The sequence below is a fragment of the Talpa europaea genome, assembly GCF_964194135.1.
Source record: "Talpa europaea genome assembly, chromosome: 3".
Taxonomy (NCBI): Eukaryota; Metazoa; Chordata; class Mammalia; order Eulipotyphla; family Talpidae; genus Talpa; species Talpa europaea.
The window spans coordinates 119,250,559-119,272,568 of NC_140069.1; the positions used below are offsets into that span (position 1 = coordinate 119,250,559).

The window sequence follows — 22,010 nt, forward strand, 5'->3', positions numbered from 1 at the left end:
TGGTTGAAATTTTCATGATAGCAAGTATCTTAGAAATTTGAAGAATTTGTGCACCTCCCTGGTGGCGTAATGGGTTGAGCACCATACTGTGAAGCAGTCCATAAAGTCCATTCTTCAAAAGTTAGGTCAATTATTTGAAAACTGCTTCCCCTGTTCGTAATAACTTTTATTTTTCAAAAGATTTATTTATTTATTTATACAAGCACTGGGTACAGTCAGAAGCACAGGAGGGTGAGAGAATTCACCAGATCCAGAGCGGGGAACAGTACAGGCAGACTGACGAAATACACTGCTGAGGGGAGCAGCGGGCGTGGCAGGAGAGGTCTGTCACGCCATGTGGGACCCTTGCCGGTGGCCGGGGATTGAACCGGCATTGCAGAGGCTGCGGGCAGCTTCACAGCCGAGCGCTCAACCGCTGCGCCACCAGGGGAGGCCCTGTTCGTAATAACTTTATACCTTTAGAAGTCAAAAGTAATATCATTTTTGTCCTCTAATAGATGCTGTAAGAGAAGTAAGAAAATATTCCTCTACTCCTGCCATTGAAAAGAGTTCAACCAGCAGCCCTAGTGCCTATGAACATACACAGATGAAACTTTTTAGGTCTCAAAGAAATCTTTACATTTCTGGATTTTCATTATTTTTTTGGCTGTAAGTAGGAAAAAAGTATAATTTTTAAGCATGATTTATGTTTTTCCTTCTCCTTTTTCCTACCTGTACTATAGAGTTCTTTCTAAATTTTATACTTAACATTTTCCTAAAAGAATTCAGATGGTCTACCCAAATAACAAAAAATAATTATGGCTTGTAGATTTGGTGGCCCTGTCGGACCCTATACCATCTGACCCCTTCTACCCACATTGAATTTTACTGTTCATTGTTGCCACACATCTTTCTTTATTTCCTGTTATGTACCTAGCTCCTTCCTACTTCAGTGTCTTCACACATGCTTTCCCTCTGCCAGAACACTTCCCTTCCCTCTTTCCCAGGCTAACTTCTTAGCATCCTTCACCCCTTTTCTCAGGGAAACCTCTATGACCATCTTTCCTCCCAGAGTAGAGAGGTCTCCTGCTATGTACTTGCATAGAATGCTTGTATATTTTTCCTCCAGGTATTATTCATATTTGTAACAAAATACTGCTTTTTAAAAATTCTTTTTTTCCTCAACTAAAACTAAATTCCTTGAGAAAGGCACATTTGTCTCATTTCCTGCTATGTCCCCAGTGTTAAGCACAGTGTTTAACACTTAGCAGTTCCTGAGAAAATATGTATTGAATGAATAATTCAAGACATTAATTACTGCTTCTAACAATGAAAGATGTGAATGGGCAGTTTTGAGGGCTTCACCAGTCACACAGTGCTCTTTAAATAGCAAATGTTGAGCTGAACCCAAAAAAAATTTTTTTTTAAACTTCTATTACTGGCCCTGCCACACATTCTGTTTCTGCTTCTCCTGGCTAAAGGCCTCTACAAAGAAAATAGATAAATTAAAAAGTACCATTGAGTCTTTATTCCAAATGTAAATCTTTAACAAAGATTCCAAAGGGATGAGACAGGCTCAAGCTTGTTTTGTCTAACAGACTTGGATTTAAGCAAAAAGCATGTGTCCTCCTTAAACATCTCTTCCTTCACCACACCCAAAGCTAAGGGGAGTAATTTGACAGTTACTGTTTGTTATAAAGTCATGGTTCCTGGTGATTAGTCTCATTATATTTTTTCTTAGAGTGTTGAGACGTCTGGTCACCCTTATTACTCAGTTGGCAAAAGAACTGTCAAACAAAGGAGTACTTAAAACTCAAGCAGAAAATACCAACGAGGCTGCCAAAAAATTCATGGAAGAGAATGAAAGACTTAAACTGGTATTTAAATATTCTTTTTAAAAATTTGTGTAAATGTTGGTATTGCCAAGGGATGTATATTATTTTTTGTATCAGTAACAGCATTTTCATAATTTATAAGCAGAAAATTACCATCAGTAGCAAGGCATTCTACAAAACGATTGTTTCAGAAGTACTTTATCTTTCTTTAGGTGTATTTATTGTCATAGTTTCTCATCGTAGTAGATTAATACCATTGGGCCTGTTGATTCCAAGAGAAAAGGATATTCTAGAAATGTGATTTTTAGTTTCTTCATTAACAGGTGTTTATAGGGCTCTGATTCCATTTCCTTTTCAGTTAAATTACATTTTAAAGCCTGGTGTTGGTATTAGATTGATGATTGCATGTAATATTTAAATCTCTGATTTGGTGGTTTTGCTGATAGTACTTCTTTAAAGAATGATATCTGTCCTTTCCTGCCATTCAGGGAGAGCATTAATCAGGTACTGATGTTTTCCCCATTAAATAAAAAGAAGAACAAATGAAAAATGAAAGATATAGTTATTTTCCTTATTTTCTTAACTTTGAAATATAGGAGACAGATCTTTTTGCCTTGAATCTTTTCAATTCATATTAAACCTCATAAATTTTACTAATTCTACTTAGAAAAAAGGTAATTAGTGTAAACATTCAGAAATGAAACAAAATTTTTTGAAGAAAACATCCCAAAAATAATGCAACAAGTTCACTTCACTATTAGAAATTAAAGAAATGCTGTAGTGGTAAATTACATCTTATACTGGGGCATTCCTGGTGGCGCAGGGGTTTAAGTCTCACTGCTGTCAGGCTATCTATCGCCTGCCACTGTGGCATGAGTTCATCACCACTATCACCACCACCAGGGAGCTAACCCACATATGGCACAGCAGACCTCTCCTGTGAATACCTTTGCTTCCCTCAACAGTGTATTTCAGTAAATCTGCCTGCTTTGCTCCCCACTCTGTCTCTGGTGAATCCTCTTACCCTCCATACCTCTGGCTTGTACCCCAGCTCTTTTGTGCATAAATAAATAAAAATAAATCTTTAAAAAGCATAAATTATACAAGTTATGGTTATGCGAAAGTTATTGTGCAAAGGTAGAAAATTAAAATATCCAACTTCTGAAGTCCAGCCTTTTATAAGAAGAATTGTAAATACCTCCTTTCATCAATTCTAAATGAGTTAACCAGTTATATAGAACATTATAAACCTTTCTAAAACCTTAAAGAAAGTAAAACATTGCCAAAATGTATTTGTTGCTACAGTGTTATGATCACCTATTCAAAATTCATGTTTTACTTATGATGTTTGCCTATTTCTGCTATCACAGAAAGGTAATGACCTGTTGTCACAGAAACAGTTCCAAAATATATCCTTAATAGATTGTAACCACCATTTTTTAAGGAAACTTGGTGAATAAACATACGTTTATTTTTTTCCTTTGCTTTGTTCTGTTTTGAAAAGGCTTTGATTCATAGACGTCTTATGTATTTCCCTTTGTAATAAATATAGGTCTTGGAAATCAAGTGGCTGGTATTACTGTATCCAAAAGCAAGCAAGCATTTTACCTTTTTTTGTAATGTTTCAGCAGCACAACCAGCATCATTTTGTACCTTAATATTGCTTTGTTTTCCATCCTTTGATTTCATTTCACAGTGGGAATAACAAATATAAAACCCTCAGACCTTTGATTAATACATAATGGCTAAACTCAAAGCACACAGCCTTTGTATTTGTAGACTTATTGTGTACCTATCTTGATTTAAAATTATGTCCATTATGTTAGAGTAATGAGGTGTAACTCCTAATAGAACACTACTTCTTCCCTCATATTCTTTAGTTTTTTTCCTCTTGCACTTCAGTGCTAAGAAAATAGAAAATGTTTTTATAACGTTTTGATACTGTTGTTCTTCCCATATGTACTATAACTAATACTTAAATTTGTCTTATCCTTGAGCATCTTTCTCAAAACATTTTTGGAACTTTTCTTTTGAAATTGCTTCAGAAACAGTTGCTCTTTCAAGGAAATTTATTTCAAGACTAATGATTATTTGATCTCCCACAATTTCTCCCTTTTTCCTCCTCTTTGGCTCCAGGTAGTCCTAGTTCCTTGCTTCCTGCATATCTGTGACCCTATCACAGATCATGAGAGGTACACAGATATGCTGACCTAAATCTAGGACACAGGAGAAAGTCTGTGAACTGGAACAAATACTGTCAGTACCCAAAGTATACATACTCCATCAATAAAGACAATAGGTAGGAATGTCGAGGATGACTTCTGTTTCAAGATACTTCATATAGACTCTGAAATAGTAACCAAAGAAGGATAGAATTTGTAAAACACCTTTTCATTCTCTACCAGAGACACAATATCTTTTGGAAATTTCAATGCCCTGAGAGTCAAGAGATTTAGATGCTAGTCCCAGAAGTATTAGTACAATAGTGATCCCAGGCAAGTCATTGCATAGGTTCTGGAATTTAAGGCTGTAAGTAATAACTAAAATGTACAATGTGTTGCTGCAAATATTTTACAATAAAGAATTAACTCTTAATTCTCACAACTTAATGATGTTGGTTTTGTTATTATTATGCATTTTATAGATAGGAAATGGAAACACAGAAAGATTAAGTGACTTACACAAAATCATCTGGCTAATAAATGACAAAACTAAGATATCAGTCTAACCTGCCGGACTTTATAATCCACACTCTTAACCACATGTTTTGTGCCCATCAATCATAATCTAGCCTTTAAAATGACTTGTAGATGGTGCTGAAGGCCCCTATCTATTCTGATACTCAATTAATGAGATGAAATAATTATGAAAGAACAGTCAACTCTTCACTTATCTACTTGAAATAGCAATAATACAGGGTTTTTCTTCTCACTGATCTTTTTTGTAGCCACTTACCAAGGTGGGATAAGAGTGGCACAGCAAAAACATGCACTACTGTAGCTGGCAGCTATTGAATCTCAGATTCCAAGGCTCTTGGTCTTTTCTTGCAGCATCAAGTTACACATAATAAATATGGACAAGTTTACAGGTGTAGTAATAAAAGTTTGTTCACAAGACCAACCCAAATCCAACTTTCCCAAGTCAGTGGTGTAATAATTCAAGAAGTCAGTATGAACATTCCTGCAACTCAGTGGTTCTCTTCTAATTTAATCACTGGAGATTATATGAACTGAATTCAGTGAAATAGCAGCTAGGACTGTTTTTGAACTTGAAGTGGGTAACAATATAGAAAAGTTAAGGTAAAAACACACCACACATTTTTAAAGTCAGATTAGATTTAAAAATATCAAAAGTATTGTAAAGAATTAACTGAGTAAATGTAAGTTGGAAACTATTCAATGAAAATAAAATAGAATTTTCCAAGTATAGTGCTATCCCCTGTCATTTTCCACTTACTGATCTCCACCTTGACATTATATTTTCTTACTCATTTGTCTATGTAAAAATAGTCTGAATTCTTTTTGCCTTTGGCTAAGAGCAAGTGTAGTATTTGTTCTTTTTAGTTTAAAAGAATCTGAGTAGACAGCTCTGCAACTGGAACATAATGGTTTTCCTTTTTTTTTTTTTTAAGATTTATTTATGTATCCAAGAGCTGGTATAGTCCAGAGGTTTGAGGGGTGAGAGGGTTCACCAGAGACAGAGTGGGGAACAGAACAGGCAGACTGACTGAAATACACTGCTGAGGGGAGCAGCAGGCGAGACAGAAGTCTGCTGTGCCATGTGGGTAGCTCTTTGGCTGGCCGGGGTTCGAACTTGTGTTGCAGAGGCTGTGGAAGCTTCATAATGCTGTGCTTGACCCCTTGCGCCACCAGGGAGGCCCCATAATAGTTTTCTAATTAATATCATCCTTAGAAGTGTTTTTTTCCCTTAGATTTCTATTACACACTTCATTGAATAAAAAAAAACTCACATTATTTACCTAAATATTTTTGAAAATATAATTTTAATTATACCGTAACTAGAAACTTTTATTTTCACTTTATGTATTTTAAACATAAGGAGAAATGTTTTTGCGTATTTGTCAAATAGCAAGTTTCTGTTAGCAAAAGTGCATTGTATAAAATTATAAAATACTGAAAAAACAAAGAATAAAATGAAGACCAATGATTTTAAATGCATTATTCAGACCGTTTACTTGAAGAATGTGTAGCTATAGCAATCTAAGTTCACATATTTTTTTTTCTTCTTTTTTGTGACAGATCTTAAAAGGAAAGAGCAAAGAAGAAAACATTTTGGAAATAGAAAATAAAAAACTAGTAGAAGACCAGGAAAAACTGAAAACTGAATTAAAGAAGACTTCAGATGGTAACTTTGTGTACATGTACAAATGCAGAAAATATAACATGGTATTTTATGCTGTTGCACTTCACTGTTTTCCCTAAAACAAAACTAATGGCTAAATGTTCTTCTAGCCAAAATACCAAGAGTGACCTATTTATAAATTTCTGCTCAAATATGAAGATTGAAACATTGTTTCAGCCAAGAAAAACAAGCTCTGTTACACAGAAAAACATGTAGGTGTTTCAGATCTGTGTTGTAAATACAGATGTTCCTGCCTTAGCAAAAGAGCTGTGTTCCTGAAAAGTTGCTTATAAAAAAAAAAAAAAAAAAAAAAACCCACATACTTGGAAAATGAATCACATTTTTCCATCATAGTTTATTGCTTCTGTCAAAGAAATTGCACTGGGAGTTGGGGGGGGGGCAGTTTTAGTTACAAGAAAAGGTAACTAAGGGGCCTCCCCATGGCTTAGCGGTTGAGCACTGGATTGCGAAGCTGCCCACAGCCTCTGCAGCGCCGGTTCGATCCCCGGCCACCACAGGAGTGTCCCACATGGCGCGCAGACCTCTCCTGCTATCTGCTGCGCCCCTCAGCAATGTACTTTGGTCCTTCTGCCTGCTCTGCTCCCCGCTCTGGCTCTGGTGAATTCTCTCACCCTCCCGCGCTTCTGACTGTACCCAGTGCTTGTATAAATAAATAAATAAATAAATCTTTAAAAAAAAAAAGAAAAGAAAAGGTAACTAAAACCTTATCTCAAGTCCTAATATTTCCTACTGGATATAAAGAAAGAGTGCCTTGAAAAAAATGGATGGTCAGAGAGTAAGCTACAATCCGAAAATCTGGATATCTCATTCCAACGTGATGTCTCACTCCAATGAGAACACGGAGCAGACCATCCTAAATCCATTTCCTTGAAAGGAAGCCATTTGTACATTTTTTTATCTTAAAAGTCACTCTGATAGTATTTTTGTTCTCTTAGTCAAAGAACAAATGATTGTTTTCTTAGCACAGAAAAGTAGATACTCCAAGACAGATGTCAAGGCAGGAAATTCTTGAGTACAGTTTGTGGCTTGAACCCTGGGCAGCGTTCCTGCATATAATAGATACTCCTTGGTGCTGGCCAGACACAGGACACCTCTCAGCTAGTCAGGGTTAAGGTAGTGATCGAAGAATAGAACTTCTCCATTTTCAACTTTCTTTCACTACCTTATGTTAGTAGTAAATTAGTGACTATTCAGTGACTGAATCAAGGGCCTACTTTATGCCATTTGTTAAATTTAGACTTTTTAGTAGTTCTCTATATAATAGGGATTACACCAGAGGGGGTGTGGGGGGAAGCAAACATTGTTTAAAAATGAACAATGATGTAAAATATATAAAAATATATATATTTGAATATGAGATGGAAAACCTGAAAAGAAAAGCTAATTCTGCAAAAAAGAAAAATAAAAATCTATAGAATATTTCATGTGATATAAAATTCTTTAATTTTTATGTAAAAAAGTTGCTTACAGACAGTAAATTAAAAAAGAAGTTACTCTTCTAAACAAGGTGGTATATTATATGGTTGGTAGAGCATACCCCCAAATTCAAAACCTTGTCATAGTTGCCTCTTCTGTAATTCCAGAAGATTTGAAACATGATCAAGACATTTTAACATATTTATAAAAATAAATATGTTAATTACCTACTGTATTCTATATTAGACATTTCGGAAAAAAGCCATGTTCTATTTTTACCCAACATAAAATATACTGCTAATCCTTTTGAAGAATGTAAGGGACTATTTCCAAAATACTTATAATGAGTTAAACATTTTGTTTCAAAATTTTGTTGTTTTTTCCATATCTGCCAATGATCCCTTTTCTAATGTAGTGAACAGTAGGGTACAAAAATAAGAGCCAGACAATAGGTTGTATGACATGCTACCCTTCTCTTAACTCTGGCCAATATAGTTTCTTTTCTTTGCAAAATTCCCACCTCTGGGATATTTGACCTTTGATTTCATAAATCTAACATGTAATTCTAAATCCAATTTTTTATATTAATACAAAGGAGTACAATGTTTTTAACAGATAATTCAGATGTTTGAAGATTAACTCTGTGATAATATAGACATTGTGTATTTATACTTTGATAACAAGAGATACCAGCTTCTGTGTTTGAAGTGTAGACTGCAAAGGTGCTTTCAAAGTGAATCAGTGTTGAGGTAAAAACAGATTTTACCTGTTTGGCTATGTCCTGTTTGGTTCCTGCAAGGTGTGTAATATGAACACATTTCTTTTTACTCAGAGTTGTTATTTTAGATAACATTATTAATGACCTTGAGAAGCTCAGAATTCCATTTCTAAAGGTGTATGTCCTCGGCTATGTTCTCTTTACCCCTACCACTCAAATTCATTAAGGCTAGAACTAAGAAATTACATAAATTAGTAGGATAAGTTTCAGATGAATTTAGTGCAATGCCTTGTACATAATACAATTCAAGATATTCACTGATTTCTAAAAATTGAGGGAACTAAAGCTGAAAGTAGGGCTTAAGAAGGGCTTCAGAAAGTTCATTTTTATTTGAAAGTAGAATAGAAGAGCAATGTAGAAGATGGCCGATTTTCCATATGAATTTTCTTATCTTTGATGTTTCTTTGAGTGAAACATTTACTCCAAAGTTTATTAGTAGAAATTCTAGGCTGACCTATGCTTTGGTAGAGTGTGAGGCATGTTCACACATGGAGATGTGAAGTTGTATGCCTCAAATTCTACAGTTACATAAACTAATGGCAAATCAGTTTTTAAAAAGTGTGTTATTAGTGGAAATAAAACACTGATAGAAATGTTTCTTTAAGCGAGTTAGCTACACTTTAAATGGAAAAATGGCATCGGAATGGGAAAAGTGGCATACAAAGGCAGGTAGTATGCTCAGAAGTATGTATCAGAAGTACCAAGCTCTATAACTACCAGCTCATATTTTTACCAGAGTTTATAAATTACCTGTGCTTCAATGCAATGATATGATCCTACTGATCCAAAAGAGAGCATGCATTTCCCAAAGCACCTAATTTATGCCCAGGACTAGTCAGGTGTAAGGACCTGTGCTGTCATTTTTAATGATCTGTTTAACAATAATTCTGATATAGCAGTGTGTGGAGTAATTGGGAAAGGGCACTGCCATGAAAAATGAGAACTTAAGCTTTGAAGAATTTACAAAGCTCACAAGCTCTTATAATAAAAATAGACCTTGCATGTAGCGAAAAATCTTCTGATGTCCAAGGAGACTGACTTCAAAGGACACGTCTAGGATCGTTTATTCTTATAAATAAATACCATCTCTGTATTTATTCTTACAACTGGAGAAGGTATGTATCATCCAGTCGTGCATTTATCCATTAGGTGGTAAAAGTAGATATACTTTAAAAGCAATTAAAATGTATGTGTGTGGAAATATCTCCTCTTCGTTCCTTTAGGAGCAAAAATATATCCAAAATGTGCTGCATTTAAAAAGGAGTTCTCAGGGGTATCAACCTTATAATAGAGGTTGAGTAACAGTATATTTCTTCTACATAAAATGTAAAGAGAAGGAAAAAAATGACAAAAAGTGATTGAAGCATATTTCTTGACCCTACTTTACCCATCTTCCCTCCTTCCTTTCCTCTTTCTCTCTTCTGTCAGCAATTTTTAAAAACTTTTCAAATAATTTATTCACTGCAAGATCATTAATGTGGCACATAATTAAAACTGCCCTTGAAACACATACTATTGGGAATAAAGTAAATTTTAAACATTACCTAAACAAAGTGTATATGAATAGAACAAAAACTGAGTGTAAAGGCCTATTGTGTGTACCTATGAGTTGGACTAGGAAACAGAAACTTCTAGTCCTACTTAACCTTCTAGTTGATAATTGAACTCTCTTCCTGGATAAATGCTTCTCTATGAGTGGCCTGCTTTGAAAAGAACTATTATTCCTTGATTATTGTGGCATTAACATATAACTTATAGTATAATAATAACCAGACAGTTTAGTACTAGTACTAGAAAAAGGAGGCTTGCTTGTATTATGGCTACTTTTCTGGTGCTAGTACTAACTTGTCTTGTTCACTTCTATATTTCCATTTAATTGTGGTATTCTCCTTTCTTTTTTTTTTTTAAAGATTTATTTATTTATGCATATAAGAACTGGGGTACAGGCCAGAGATGCAGGGGGTAAGAGAATTCACCAGAGACAGTGGGGAACAGAACAGGCAGATTGACCAAAGTACACTGCTGAGGGGAGCAGCAGGCGAGTCAGAAAAGGTCTGCTGTGCCATGTGGGTTGCTCACTGGCTGGCAGGGGATGGAACTTGTGCTGCAGAGGCTGCAGATTGCTTCATAGTGCGTTGCTTAACCCCTTGTGCCACCAGGGAGGTCCCTATATTTTCCTTTCCTGAGCTTATCTGTTTAGAGTCTATACATATAAAATAAATGTCATCCAGTGACCAGGAAGAATAGGGAAAACAGTAATTTAAGACAAAAATTCAAGTATTCCTTATGTATCACTAACAATACCAATAGGCATAACTGATGCTACCTTGAAGAAAAGCTTTTATAATCTCAATAGAAGGATATTAATATAAGAGAAATCCATCTTTTCCCTGAAGAGTTTATAGTCCAGATAAGTGGATCCAAAGTAATATATATGAAATGACAGGAATTCATTTTTTCCACTGTATGATACATGAGTCCGTTTACCAAAAAAATAAATAAATAAAACATAGAATACAGCATATTCAGTGTATACTGAATAAAGGAATGAATGTTCTGAATGATAAGATGGCATCAAGTCAGTTGTCTAAACATGTTGATGGACATATAGACTGGCAGAAAAATGAGTAAAATAGCATTACTGTTGTGGGCTTCCCTGGTGGCACAAGGAGTTAAGCACAGCACTGTGAAGCTATCCCCAATCTGCCAAGGAACTACCCACATGGCGCAGCAGACCTCTCCTGTCTTGGCTACTGCTCCCCTCAGTAGTGTATTTCAGTAGCTCCACCTGTTCTGCTCCCCACTCTGTCTCTGGTGAATTCTCTCACCCCCTGCACCTCTAGCCTGTACCCCAGTTCTCGAATGTATTAATAAATAAATCTTTAAAAAAATAGCATTACTGCTAAGAGTGAGAAGAGCAAAGTATATAACATATACCAAGTGCCATATAAAAATGACATTATTATTGTGAGAAGAGCTAATTATACAGCAACTGTAAGAAGTTGATGTGTCACCCTAGGATGCAGTGAAAGGTAAAGCTTAAAGTTGAGAAGTCAGTTGATGGAGCCCCTAGGAGATTTGAGGGAGTGATCAGTTAGAATCCCTTGGTAGAATCCCTTCCTTACTGATTGTTCCCTACTATATATGCATAATCATCGAAGGCCCTTTTGATAAATACTTTTCAGCTTGTGTTAGGTTTATGTTTACAAATCACTTTCAGTTGGAGAAAAAATGCATCAGACTATAAGTAGTGGTTATCTTTGGCATGTGCAATGAGGAAATTTTTTTTCTGGGATTTAAATTGTTTTTTATAATCATTTTTTTTTAATTTGTACAGTGAAAAGGTTAGATTTTTATTGGTTAATTTTTAAAAATCCTTCCAAATATTCAGGTAATCTAAGGTAGTAGTTTTTTGTCTTTAATTATCTGATTGAATCTATTCTCAACTTTGAGAGTTAATACTAAATATTAGAAGTTGTTTAACCTTAGTTAGTTACATGAAATACATTTGCAAAGTGTAAAAATATGCTGGGTAGTCTTGGGTAGTCTCACTGAAGCTTTTTCTATCACAGATTGCTATAAATTGAGAAAATGGACTAGTAAGCCTTTAATAAATATTTATATGGCTCCAAATAATATAATTAAGTAAAAGTGATCATGTGATGTTTTTATTATTGACCTTTTAATTCTTAAAATTGCATCTATTTTTTCAGGACAGAAAACCTGTCACTCTAACTTCCTTCTCCCAAACTTAAGTTCAGCAGGTAGTTAATTAAACCATATTCCTCCGATTAGAAAAATGTTTCCTATGGGCTTAGAATCATTAGGACAGGACCTGGCATGCTTTATCCATCTGTTAGCTCATATACCAAGCGTGTTAAATGGAATACTGGCTCAAATCTTAAATGTTTAACTCCCATAGGTGGTACAGTAGAGGGCCTGTGCCAGTAAACATAACAATTTCTCATTAGTGTTATTATGTGGTTATTTATTTAGCGCATCTATTGAAATGATTGATATGAAATGATAGAACTTTATAAGAAAGGAAAAATTACTTGAGTAGTGAAATCAGTATATACAAATATTATATAATACAAATGTTATGCAAATATAATACAAATATTGAGGAAGTAAAAATGCAACTTGATCTCTAGCACTCTACCCTGAGAGTACAAAGTAGTCACTGTAATGCTTAAATAATGTACCTAATTTTTTATTTCATTTTTATTTTTATCAAAGTTTTATGTATACATACATAATCTTAAAAATCAAGTAGTACTGTAGATCTTCCAATGAAAAAATAGTCCCCTGTGGCCCATCCTCAGAAGCAACTACATTCAATTCATTTAGTTATTCTGATATTCACTTTCAGATTTCAGTGTGTGGAATATTTTCTTATATGGAAGAGAAGAACTCAGCTTACTTATTTCACCCAACTCTTCACGCATATTTCCCATTCCCCTGTCCTTCCAGTGTAAGCGTTTAACGTCAGAATATTTAACCTTAGGAATTTGAAGGCAGTGCTTCGTTATCTTCTGGCCTCCTTTGTTTCCATTGACATGTCAAGTCATTCCAGCCCCTGATTCTTTTTGTATATGATCTGTTTTGTTTTGTCTTACTTTATTTTGCCTCCTATAAATCTGTGGAGCCTTCTGTCTCTATCCAGGGTTATGAAATTTCATCTTGGGAAAGAGGTCAGGAGACTGAATCAATTAGATTTGGAGAATGAGGAAAAGAAGAAGTTTAAGATGACTCCAGGTTTCTGATTTGGTTGACTAGGTAGATGTTGCTTTTAACCATCATGGCAACAAACGAGGCATGGGGAAGAATTATTTGGGGAGAGGGGAAAGAGAAGATGAGTTTGGTTATAAATATGCTGAGTCCCATGGTATATATTGCCCTGCTAGTTAAATCAAAGTGTTGATGGGAATGTCAAGGAAGACTTGTATTGAGTGAGAAGAGATATAAAACACAGGACTTTGGAACATAGCAGTAATTGAAGATTAGTCTAAAGAGAATCATCAGGGCCTCCCCGGTGGCGCAGCGGTTGAGCGCTGGGTTGCGAAACTGCGCGCGGCCTCTGCGGCGCCGGTTCGATCCCCGGCTGCTCCCCGGCCACCAGAGGAGGGTCCCACATGGCGCGCAGACCTCTCCTGCCGCCCGCTGCTCCCCTCAGCAGTGTACTTCGGTCCTTCTGCCTGCTCTGCTCCCCGCTCTGGCTCTGGTGAATTCTCTCACCCTCCCGCGCTTCTGACTGTACCCAGTGCATGTATAAACAAAACAAACAAACAAACCAGCAAACAAATAAATAAAGCATGCCTCTATAAAAAAAAAAAATAAATAAAGAGAATCATCAGAAATTTTACCTGATAACTATTTATCTCTAGTCATTTAATATTCAATCATTTAATTAATAGTAAAGATTCTCCAGATTCTTCTTTCTGTATTAAAAAAATATTAAGCCCATTGATGATCTAGTTATTTATCATACAAAGTGCCCTGTGGAATTGTAAGATTTTCTTCTAAAATGTTATTAAATGAACAATAATTTGAAATTGCAGAACAGGAGCAGAGTTTATGAGAAGTATATGACTAACGGGAGTTGGAGGATATATGAGTTAGGATATATGAGTTAGGATATATGAGAAAGCTGAAACTTGGGAAGCAAGTGCTATTGCTCAGCTATGCGCTGTTCTCTCTCTCTACACTACTTCACTGATTTCCTCCACCTGATCTTCCTTCCGAGAAACCCAGCTGTCTTTTCCTGCATTCTTCCCTCCCCGTCTGGTTTCACCCTACTTCTCTATTTTAATCAAGAGCTTGCTCTCAGAGGCAAACTTTATTTACCCAACACTTTTGAAGGTTTGTCTTTCAGCAAGTCTTCACAAAGTGATTTTCACTGAAAACATTCAGCCCTCTACCCTCTAAATTCAATCAATAGCATATTCTTCTGCTTCATAGGCTGTCCCTATCATGTTTGTAAAGCAAGTACACCTCAGCAGCTTTTCTAGGGTCAGTTCCTGGGATTTGGGGTTTGAAGATGGCCACATGTTTCTGGAGGGAGTCTTTGCTCAATTCCGTTTATAAACTTTTTTTAAAAGATTTATTTATTTATTTATTTATGTATACAAGATCTGAGGTACTGGCCAGAGGTGCTGGGGGTGAGAGGATTCACCAGAAACGGGAACAGAACAGGCAGATTGACTGAAATACACTGCTGAGGGCGGCAGCGGGAGAGTCAGGAGAGATCTGCTGCACCATGTGGGTAGCTCCCTGGCTGGGGCTCAAACTCTTAGGTTGCATCTTAACCCCTTGCGCCACCAGGGAGGCCCCCCATTTATAAACTTTTACTTGGACCTGCCATGTGCAAAGAATTGTACTGGAGTCTCTCAGGGATAACAAGATGAATACATAGTCATCTCAGTTTTCATAATTATCTGCTAAAAAAAAATAGGCATATTCACTGACAAAAAAGGTAACACAAAGAATGATAAAAGCCAAATTAAAGGTATAATACAAAGAGCTATGGTAACATAGATGAAAGAGAGATTAATCCTAACTGGCAGAGTTGAGTAAAAATTCATGGGAGAACTGTTATTTGAACTGAGTCTCAGGGCTTGAGAGGGACTTTAGAGACAGAGACCTGAGGAACACACACAAACCAAAAGTGAAAAGCTGCAGCGCCTAAGTATGTGGTTTATGGCAGGACAGAGTAGCAGTGATGAGACGGGCAAGAAAGCTGAGAAAAAATTTGGGGGCCATGAGTACCAGACATAGGGGGCCATGAGTACCAGACAAGTTTATTATTAAGTAAGTAGAGAGACAGCAGCAGATTTTTAGCAAGAAAATGTAGAGCCAAAAGCAATCCTTTGCCAAATAATTTGCGGACAGAGATTTAGATTAGAATAAAATAACTCTCAAGTGTTTTAATAACTTTATGTAGAAATTTGCTTGCACAGTTTATTTGTTGAAAGATTCTGAACACATCTAGTATTTGGGAACATGGAATTTAAAATTATTCAGACTTGGTTTGAGACTGACTCTCCCTTATTAGCCTCTGTATGATTTTGGAGAAGTTCCTCAGTCTAAGCTGTAGTTCTTCATGGAGTCATTGCATACATAAAGCTCAGTGCCTGGTATGTTCAAACTTAATTAATTTCTAGGCATTAATATAATCATCATCTTCTCCACCAGATAACTTTCCAAGTTATATAGGGGATGGCTGAAGGAAAAATGAAAAGTTTGGACTTCACCTTTCAACATAAAAAGAATCTTGTCAAAACTAATAAAACATTTTCCTCAAGTTTAGGGAAGAAAGATTAATTTTAGGGAAGAGAGATTAATATTTTTCTGACATGATCTTACTTCCCCAAATCCATATAATACTGCATTTTTGTACATCATAATAAAAAATAAAGTCAAATTGAAGATAAAATCTTTTATAAGCTTCTATATTGAAAAAAAATGGAAAGGCCTCTGATAGCCCAAACAATAGTAAAATAGGCAAATGTCCTGTGCTTTGGTTGTTCGTTTGCTAATTAAGTTCTTGGGTTGTTTTTTTGTTTTTTGGGGTTTTTTTTAATAAATTTTATTTTTATATTCCCCATACAATTGCAACCCCCTTATTTTGACCCCAATCCCTCCCCTCCCCGCCCCCCTACCCCCCATAGAGTGTCTCTGGTTCATAGTTTTTTGTTGATTTTGATTTTCACTTTCTTATAGTTATTCATTTTCCTGGTCCCTTATTTAAGTTTTCTAGATTCCTACTATGAGTGAGACCATACGGTATTTTTCTTTTTCTTTCTGGCTTATTTCGCTGAGCATGATCCCTTCCAGCGCCATCCATGTTGCTGCAAATTGCATGTGTTTATCTTTTTTGAATGCTGAGTAATATTCCATGGTATATATGTACCACATCTTCTTGATCCAGTCATCTATTTTTGGGCATTTGGGTAGTTTCCAAAGCTTAGCTATTGTAAATAGTGCTGCTATAAACATAGGGGTGCAGGCTTGGGTTGTTTTATTTTTTTGAAAAAGGGTAATAATAGTAATGTTCTTTTCTGTGGGTGATTTGGAAATATACTAGTTGGGCCCATGATATTTAAATTACCTGGTGTTTTAAAGTGAAGAATATCAGTAAGATGAATTTTTTTTTTTTCTTTAGACGCTGGCATGAGTTTTAGCTTTAAAGGTTGCCTGATGGGGCTATTTCCATGTGAAAATCTAACCAGACTCTCAAATCAGATTATCTAAAACTGACAACCATCTTCTCAAAATAGTCCCTTCTTTTGGTTCCTAACTCAGTCACTTTTGAAATGGTTGGAAAGCAATCAACTAGGAAAATGAATTGGAAAATTCAAGAGAAAATAACTTTTCTCATTGCAACATTTTCTGTCTGCATAGCCTTTGTTCTTTATATAAGAAAAATTGATCAAAATAAAATGAGAAACTTTTTAAGAGGTCTCATAAATTTTCTAGTATAATGTAGACCCTACTCACATGTTCTGATAACTTATTTTGCAGTGCTTTTGGTAGATTTATAATCTAAGAGACACAAAATTTACAAATATTTTAGAACAGAAGTCAGAAAACTGATCCACACACCAAATTCAGCCTGATGCTTTGTTTTTACAAATTAAATTTTATTAGACAAGGCCATCCTCATTTGCTTGCGTGTTTTCTATGACTGCAGAGTTCAGTAGACTGGACAGAATCTTCATTGTACAGAAAACTGAAAATATTTAATATCTGGCCCTTTACGAAAATAGTTTGCTGACCCCTATTTAGAGTCCTCAAGTAAAAAATGGTGCCTTTCTCATTGTGAAGTATGCTGAAAGATTTGTTTCTGCTGTCAATATTGTTATAAAATTTGCTGTGTGCCTCAGTTTGTCTAATGAATATTGAACAAATAATTTAATAATGTATATATTTATGTATTATGTATAGTAAAACTAGTTTTTTGTTTATAATCAAAGTATATTGATTCTAACCCTCAAATATGATGAATTGGTAATTTTTCTAGATTCCATGTGTTGCTTCTGCTTACATATGAAATTGCTTTATAAAGCATAGTCTTTTCAAGGCAACCTGTATAATATATATTAACCCTCTGCTTTTCCTAAAACATACATCCTGATTTTTATGTGCAAAGCCAGCATATTAATGTTTTGTAATTTTTCTTTGCTAAGTCGCAGAGCCCAAGTTTTCTCTTAAATATCTTACTTAGCTACCTAATTAATATTAATAAAGGACGTCTATGCATTTATTGATGTCTCTACAACAGCACATATAATGAGGCTGATTTTACTAAATTAGAAAATCTGTTCCCAATGATCATTTTCCTGGCCCAGAGTACCAGTAACCTTTATAAGAATCGACATACTTTGAGTTTTTGTCTCTTCTAAAATTCTAAAGCAGTTTACCCATGAACTTCATTCATATTTCTAGTACTTAGAAAATATGGGTAGAGACATTGAGACCCAAACAAAACAATCATTTACATTGCATGAGAAAAATAGAGCAGCATTTTGTTTTATTTGTTAAGGTTTACTTTGTAATGTAATTATGCAGCTCTGTTGCCACTCCAGAAATGGCCTTCTCTTCCTCTTGCAAAGCAAGCATGTCCCAGTTTACTCTCTCTACCATTAGTTCAGTTTCTTCACTTTGCCACCAGAACAGCTTTTCAACATCACAGATCCGATCATGCCTCTTCACTAGTTCTCACTTTTTATTGGTTCCTGTCACCTTTACAGCTTTGATTCTTGTTTTTTAATACATATTAAATTTTTATTTTTTTTAATTTATTGATTTATTTATACAAGCACTGGGTACAGTCAGAAGTGCGGGAGGGTGAGAGAATTCACCATAGCCAGAGCGGAGAGCAGAACTGATGATACACTGCTGAGGGGAGCAGCAGGCAGCAGGAGAGGTCTGTGTGTCATGTGGGACCCTCGCCCGGCAGCCTCGGGGATTGAACCGGCGCTGCAGAGGCTGCAGGCAGCTTCGCAACCCAGTGCTCAACCGCTGCGCCACCCGGGAGGCCCCATATTAAATTTTTAAACAGGAGAAGATTTTATGTAAAAGAAAATTTCAATTATTTTTTGCTTATCTAAACAAAAATTTGTTAAGTTTTATCAAAAATTTTATAAGTTTTATCTAAAAAAATATTTGATAAGTTCTTAGATAGTACTTCCAGCCTAGTGAATTTTATTTAGTCCTGTATACATGGTGTTTTGTTTTGTTTTGTACCCATTGTATTTTTTAAAAAATAAATCTTAAATCTTTTATGTTAGAACAGTTTAGATTTATTGAAAAATTGGCAAGATAATACAGAAAATTTCCATATACCCCATACTCGTTTTCCCGTTATTAATGTTTTCCCGTTTTAATGTCATTTATTTAATACAACTAATCAACCAATATTAATACATTATTATTGACTAAAGATCATACTTTATTTTAATCTTCACCTAATGTCTTTTTCTGTTCCAGTATCTTTCAGGAAACCACATTACGTATACTGGTCTTATCTCCTTAGATTCCTCTTGCCTGTAATTTCTCAGACTTTTCCTATTTTTCGATTACCTTGACAGTTTTGGGAAATACTGGTTGAGATTTTGTAGACTATTTCTTCATTAGAATTAATTTTTTTCTCATGATTAAATCGAGGTTAGTGGGTAAAGGAAAATCCCAGAGGGGAAGTGCCATTTTCATCATATTGTATCAAAAGTACATTCTAATAACATGATTTACCACTATTTATGTTGACTTTACTTGCCTAGTAGGTGGTGTTGGTCACGTCTCTCTCGTGTATAGTTATTCTCCCTATGTCTTCTTTATAAGGCAATCACTATTCACTTAAGAAATGGTGAGTTATGCTCCACCTCTTCGAGGATATTGTGTCTACATAAATTGTTTGGAACCCTTCAGCACAGCTTTATCCATTCTCCCCATTTATTTATTAATAATCAGTACGAACTCATTTATTTACACTTTGGGTTATCACCTAATGCTGTTTTGTTCTGATGTTCAGGTTGTTCCAGCTTTGGCCATGGGGATTCTTTGCAGTTAACTCCTGTGTCCCTTTGACATTATCTGCATCGTTGTGGGAGTTTTGTTTGCATTTTTGAGTACTTCCTTATTTTCTGATACATTTACAATGCTCTAGGTTTATCCTGCCCTGTTCCTAGAAAGAGTATTTAAGTTTTGTGGGTTTTTTAAACTGAATTGGAGTCTATAATATTATTGATATTTGTTTGGTATTTGTCTTTAATACTGGTGTAACCTGATGTATTTGTAACATGATTATATTTTTATCAGAATATCTCAAGAAAGGTCTGTTGTCTTTGTCACTCTGTAGCTATCCTGAATATTTTTTTAAAAGATTTATTTATGCATACAACAGCTGGGGTATAGGCCAGAGATGTGGGGGCTGAGAGGATTCACCAGAGACAGAGTGGGGAACAGAACAGGTAGACTGACCGAAATACACTGCTGAGGGGAGCAGTGGGCAAGACAAGAGAGGTTTGCCTCACCATGTGGGTTGCTTCTTGGCCAGCCGGGGATGGAACTCATGCTGCAGAGGCTGCAGATTGCTTCATAGTGCAGTGCTTAACCCCTTGCGCCACCAAGGAGGCCCTATCCTGAGTATTTTTTCTTAGAGATATATTTTTTTTATTTTTTTTATTAGAGATAGAATTGTTTTCAGGTGCAATTAAGATTCCCATAGGGTGACTTAATGACACCTCATTGTTTACCTGAAATTTATCATGTATTCAGGAAATGAAGTGGTTCCATATAAGTGAATTTTTCAGATGCTTAAAGCTCATACTTTTTTAAAAAAAGATTGTATTTTTTATGTAGAAGAACTGGGGTACAGACCAGAGATGGCGAGGGTGAAAGGAGTCAGAGTGGGGAGTAGAGCAGGTAGCGTGAGCAGGTACAGTTTAATCCTACTGTTTCCTTCCTACAAGAACATCTTTGAAGCACCTACCTTGTGCTGTTAGGCACTGTGCTAGCTGCTCTAAATTGAGAGAGAAGACACGGCTATTTCTTGAGTATCCCAGATTCTAGTGGAGACTTGTATTTCAGGATGATAAGTGCTATAATAACGTTAAGCTTAAGATGCAATAGAAATCCAGAGTAGAAATCAAGGACAATTTCCTAACATTTTTGCAAATGACTGTTGGCCAGCTGAAATGGAGAGAATGAGTAAGGTAGAGGAGACAGGCACAGATACATTAACAAAACTAGCAGGATGTATCTGAAAGAATATGGTACTTTTTGAAGTAATACAAATTGCTCAGTGTGCATAAAAAAGAAAGATGGAGACAGTGGTAAGTGTGAACAGTAGACCCAGGATCCATCATGAAAGGTCTCATGCCATGTTTCTGTTAACATTTTGTTAGCAAATTTAGAGGGTTTCTAGGCAGATGAGCAATTACAACTATATTGTGAACGATGACTTAGGTAGCCAGGAAACTAGGTGAGAATCTATTTAAAGAATCAAAGCTAAAGATGAGAACAGTAATGACAGAGATGGAGTAGAATGGAGCGATTATAAAAGAAGTAGTGTTCATGATGAATAAAATAGTGGCCTTACCTGCATGTACCTAACATCATGTGTGCACAAAAATAACTACAATCAAAACCACAATATATGTTCCTTATTGAACAGTATCTTGGAAGCTTTACTGTGATTAATGTCCCAGCAATTAGTCACTAGTAAAGGAATTGTACATGTGAGGATTAAGTACTGAATACCTTCAGTATCACATTCTCAGGTTCTCAAACTGTAGAGATACCAACACAAAGGGTATGGAAAATTTCAAATTAAAAGTGTGTTCCACTATACAATCCTTGTAATACTATTGTATAACAACAATGTTAGCTATCATGCCAAGGCAAGAAGAAATCTTTCTCTTCCATCTCCTGGCAGAGTTTAAATGGCAGTGTCTGTTATCTTGCATAGAAATAATAATGACACATCTACAAGGGGCTTTAGGCTCACCAACAGCTGTGGAGCTATGTGCACATAGTGCCAGGAAAGTAAGTTTGGTACTTAGAAAGAGCACAAATGTCTTTTACCTGTTCACATGTCATTTTATACAAAATTTATACAGTATTTGGGCTTACTATGCATCACTATAGCATTAAGAGGGATTATTGTCTATGTTAATAAATGATGCATGTGCCTCAAAAAATTCCTAGCGACTAGGACATAAACTAGTTCTAGTTGAATCTGGCCAGTGTTCTCAAGAACTATCTCAGCATTTCCTTAAAGCCACTGGCAAGTGAACCACTGCAGCTCATTTTTGCAGATGAGAAAATTGAAATAGTGACTTAGATGTATCACCTCAAGCCTTTTTTGTCTTATAATGTCTTCCCTATATATACTGTTTCCAAAATAATGTGGTTCAAAAAAAACAAGCACATTCAAATATGAGATACAAGTTTATGTAATCTCTTAGTCACGAAGGCACTTCCAGAAGGAGGTAGAAAGTCTCCAAAACACAATTATTATCATTTTTATAAAGCAGGAGATAGAGAAAGGGCTGGGAAACAGTCCAAAAGGCTCTCAGACAATAATATCCTTTCCTAATTAGAGTGAATTCAATAAC

General features: G+C 35.6%; 1 protein-coding gene across 1 annotated transcript in view; it reads left to right on the plus strand.

Annotated features, from left to right (window-relative positions):
• The window catches only part of LOC311168243 (B-cell receptor-associated protein 29-like), a gene marked incomplete at both ends in the record, with an annotated part of 49,751 nt that overhangs the window by 4,835 nt on the left and 22,906 nt on the right, over window positions 1-22,010 (plus strand). Inside the window, 3 exons of the mRNA XM_084229613.1 lie at window positions 498-648; window positions 1,721-1,856; window positions 6,074-6,203. Coding sequence (XP_084085739.1) covers window positions 498-648; window positions 1,721-1,856; window positions 6,074-6,203 — 417 coding nt within the window. The remainder of the gene's footprint in view (window positions 1-497; window positions 649-1,720; window positions 1,857-6,073; window positions 6,204-22,010) is intronic.